General features: G+C 44.0%; 1 protein-coding gene across 1 annotated transcript; it reads right to left on the bottom strand.

Moving 5' to 3' along the window:
* Window positions 1–317: 317 nt before the first annotated feature.
* LOC141816644 (uncharacterized) lies at window positions 318–905 on the bottom strand. The gene has a single exon (XM_074704385.1). It carries the CDS (start codon window positions 903–905, stop codon window positions 318–320), a length of 588 nt encoding a protein of 195 aa, XP_074560486.1.
* Window positions 906–4,778: the final 3,873 nt, after the last annotated feature.

Genomic DNA, 4,778 nt, shown 5'->3' with positions numbered 1-4,778 from the left:
TCTAAAAGTCATCTTTATGTCTTTAAAAAATATTTAAAATGGAATATTCCATCATAAAAATCTATTAATGAAAGCTTAGTAATTGATTTTCAGACGGAAATATTCTCTCTCATTTTGAAATTAATAAATTAAACAATCATTTATAAATGTAATTTTAATTTAACCAAATAAAATTAATTTTAAATACAAATTTCATCTCTAATTTTATTTTAAATCCAAATTATATAACAAATATAATTTTAATTTATTTATAAATTAATTTATAATTTTATTTATAAATATATATAAATTTTATTTTAAATTTGTCATTAATCTCATCAATCTGTCCCAAATGACATATCAAATATCATTTCCCTCTCTGTCAGGCTAATCCGTCTCGAATACCATATAAGAAAACAGAACTTGCAGCGCCCGTCGACGCAGTGTGGGCAAACGTGGTACCTTGGACTATTGCTGCCCTTGTTGGCCTCCTCCTTCTGTCGTTGTTTCTTGCAGCCGCTTTCGGCATTGCTGTTGTTGTCGTCGTCCTTGGCGTTGCTGTTGCTGCTGGTGCTTTTGCAGTGGGCGGCCTTGGACAGCCGGTTCCAGGCCTCCATGACGAACTTGAAGGCACCGTCGGCGGCCGCGGAGGGGTTCTTGTCGGGGTGAGTGAGGATGGACATCTTGAGGAACTGTTGGCAGGCCTTGCGCATGTCATCATCGTCTCCAGGGAGGAGGCCGAGGACGGCGTGCCAGTTATTCATGGCGGCCGCGAGGTGGACCTCGTAGGCGGCGACGGCGTGGCGGATACCCGGCAGGTCGCCGAACATGTCGCAGGCATTCTTGGCAATGCGCTTGGCTCCCTCGACGTCGTTGGCCTTGAACTTGATCTCCGCAAGCTCCATTGCCTTCTTCGCTTCCTCCATACTGTTACAATCCATTTTCAGCATATCTCCAGAGGAATCATTTGCATATATATATATAGATATAGATATCCAGATGATGTTAATTAATTTGATGTAAATTTCCCAGATGCACGATCACATAATGGATGTGTGTTTCCCAACAGAGATTGAAGACGAAGAGACGCATTAAACTTGATGGTGCAACTTTTATTTGAGCAAATGGGCATCAACTGTCGTCGAAGATACATGATTACATACTAACACAAGAATACTCTACAGCACACTCCATAACTAACGCTCATGAACACACGAAGACCGATTGGTAGTAGATGATGTTGGAAATTAAAATTGAATTTGTGATAATGGAATAGAGCGGTTGGATGTCACAGATGGTCAAGTCATCAGTCAATAATATACCACCTCAATCTTCATTGACCCCACCGATAAGAAGAACCTGAAGAAGAAGAGAGCTGAACGAGTGGATTAGCAAGGTGCCAAGGATTCCCGACAGACCATTCTGATGTTCAAGTCAACAAAGAGAAATAGAAAATGGAGAAGAAATAGTGCTTGAGGTATATTGAATTCGAGAGAGAATTTTCATATCCGTAGAGGAGTTTATATACTCACTGAAGAGGACATTCTTGCTGACATAAGAGCAGATTGTGGTGGTATCTGAAGGAATAGGTTCTGCGCATTGCTGACAATTGAGCTGATAGAGTCGCATCTAGGAGGTAGGGTATGCAACCATCGTAACCGCCCTACGACTTGGTCATACGGATTATTCTTGTCTTTTAACTAAGAATGGAAGCCGGGAAGGATCTAGGGGACCAGGCCTGACAATCGAGTAACCGCCCCTATCCTGTGGCAGAGCACACATGCTTGATTGTCTTGCTGCTCAGTTGTCCTTTAGTGAGAAGGTACCAGAGAGGGGTCGAGCCGGAGTGGAATAGAGTGATTGGGCTCGCCGAGGCAAAGCCAGATGGGACCAAGAACAAGACTGAGCGACTGATGAGTGGCATTATCGACGGGTAAATTAGGATTAGAATGGACCAGTTTAGACCGTATTTCATATCATAAATAGAGATTTTGGGCTATTTCTTTATTTTGGATGAATTTATGATTTTTATTGTGAATTGCATTAAATTATGGGAATTTATGGATATTAATTTGTGTATTTAATGGTTGCAGGAAATTGGGAGGAAAAATAATAATATTTGGAGGATTAAATTGCAAGAAATCAAGCTTGAGTTCAAATATGGTTCGAATTAGAGTTCAAATTGGCTCAATCAGATCAGAAATGGATTCAAATTAGGTTAAAATCCAAATTCAGCCCAAATCCAATGCTAAAGTCTGGTTCAATTGCAAATCAGAGATGACCCATTTCATTCAAGCCCAAATCAGTAAATGAGGCTGGTTCAATTCCAAATTTTTGGTTCAATTTCGGTTCAGTAAATTGCGGTCCGGTTCATCACATTAGCCGGTCCAATCAGTTGGTTCAAGCTCAACCCGGTTCCAGCCCAATCAAACCCAAATCTGCAACCCAAATCAAGCCCAGCACTGTGCAAACCCTAATTAAGTGGTCGGTTCAACCAGCCGATTCAAGCCGGTTCAGCGCAGGGATTTTTGCCGATTCAGCGGTGGCGTTTAAAAGGGTTTCACCGGTTCAGTTATACGGGGGGCTCCTCGTGATCTCAAAATCGCGAGCACTGTTTGTTTCTCCTCTTCGTCGCCGCTGCGGTCACGAGCCCCCGCCGTGCACCTCGCCGTCCCTCTTCCTCCGTCCAATCAGCGCAAAGCAAGGGCGTAGTGTCCTCCGGTTTTCAAGCATCGTCGCCGCTGAGGATTGTTGCCGTGAGCTCCGGTGATATCCTCTTCCTCCCTCCGTTGTTTGGTTCCTTCTTGTCTGCGATTTGCAGTAGGGGATCATCGGCTTTCTTCGACCTCCGCCAGTCACCGGGAAAGGAAACGTAAGGGAATTTTTCATCTTTGTTTTTATGAGGTTTTTGTCTACGATTTGCAGCAGGGGCTTGAGATGGCAGAGGCTGAAAGTTCCACTGCGTTGTCTTCTCCAATCACATGCCGCCGTGAGCGATTTGCTCCGGTGCGACCATTGTCCAGTTGGTGCGAAGTAACCGGGAGCTGCTGATGGCCTTGTGCTGTGCCGATTGGGAGAGGGAAGTTTCCCTTATCATCTCCACTTTTCTGTTATGCTTCAGTTGCTATCTGCTCTTTATTGTTGAATTGAATCGAAACCCCATGAACTGCTGTAAATAATGTAAATGTTGAAGATCAGGAGATGGCTAGAGAGGGGGGGGGGGGGGGGGGAGTGAATAGCCTCCCTTCGAAATTCAATTTTCTCCTACAAGAGGTTAGTGCGCAGCGGAAAATAGCTAACAAAACGAAAACAATGCAAACATTATGATATACGAGGTTCGGGGATAACTTGCCCCTACTCCTCGACGTGTCCGTAAGGTGGACGATCCCTTGATCTTCGGTAGATCAAATCCCGGATGAATCCGGCTATATGAAGTCTCCTTCTCGGTGGAGTGACCTCTTCATAACCAATCTCAAAGATATTTGTTAAGTACAAAGATTATAGAAGGAAATTGAAGATTGAGGCCAACAAGTAGAGATCTTACAGCACAACCTCAATAAACAGAATAAAACCTCAAGCAGAGCTTCCCGAGAGCAAGGCACCAACTCCTTGCACCACCTCAGGTAGAGAGCTTCAAGGAAGAGCAATGATCACGAGCAAGCAGAGAACACACAGCAAGCACAAGCACAAGCACATCCTTGTTTTTTGTTCGATTTTAATTTGTTCTCTCTTCTCCTTCATCTCTTCTTCTAGTCTCCTTGTGTCTGCTCGTTCAACGGTCTCTGAGTCTACTGCAACCTTGCTGAGCCATCTGAGCTCTCCAGCATCACACTGAGGTCTCTCCTCTGTGCTGGACCACGCTCCTCTCAGCACACTCACTGTGCAGCTTAGAGTCCCCGCTGTGTCGTTTACTTGAAAACCAAAGGTCGACAAACTGCGATGATAGAAAGCCACCCCTTGACTCTTCCTGTTCTTCATCCAAGTTCAAACTCCATCTGCAAACCTCAGAGATGGATTAACACAGCAATATTAGAAGCAACAGATATCAAAAATGAGCAGAGCAGAAGTCTTAACATGATCAGAAATGACTTAATCGATCAGGCCATCGATTAAACGTCGTAATTCTTTTCTCTGTAAACCGTGTAATCGATCAAGCCTAAGCTATAGTCGATTACCACATACCTTAATCGATCAGCTGATCGATTAAGGTATGGTAATCGATCAGGTGATCGATTACCGATCGCCAATTAGTTTTCTCATTAAGCTTGTAATCGATCAACCGATCGATTACCGTCGACCATAATCGATTGCCCAATCGATTATGGTGTATTCTGTGGGTTTTTTGAAATCTTACAAAATGCTCTATAATCGATCATCTGATCGACTACCCAACTAACCCTTGGTCTTACAGAATGCTCTGTAATCGATCATCTGATCGACTACCCAACTAACCCTTGGTTAATCGATTCACCCATCGATTAAACCAAAGTGAAATCAAAACTCATGTAATCTGATCACTTGGTTAACTTGGGTCTCACTCGAGCCAACCGCATTGGATCATGTATTCAAAGAACAGACTCTCAAGCCTCCTCTGACAATGATCCGGTCCGAAGACAGGCTATCATGCCTTCTCCGACCATAGTCCGGTACAGAGAACGGCTTCCGAGCCCTCTCTGACCTAATCTGGAGAACAAGTTACCGAGCCCTCTCCCACTTCATCCGGTCTAGAGAACGAGCTACCGTCTCCGACTCTATCCGGTCCAGAGAACGAGCTATCGAGCCCTCTCTGACCTAGTCCG

The sequence above is a fragment of the Curcuma longa genome, unplaced genomic scaffold (genome assembly GCF_044706935.1).
Source record: "Curcuma longa cultivar G26 ecotype Majalengka, Jawa Barat unplaced genomic scaffold, ITB_CL_G26_1.1 contig_17546, whole genome shotgun sequence".
NCBI lineage: Eukaryota > Viridiplantae > Streptophyta > Magnoliopsida > Zingiberales > Zingiberaceae > Curcuma > Curcuma longa.
The sequence above is the reverse complement of the archived record's forward strand: the minus strand, read 5'-3'. Positions and strand labels throughout refer to the sequence as shown.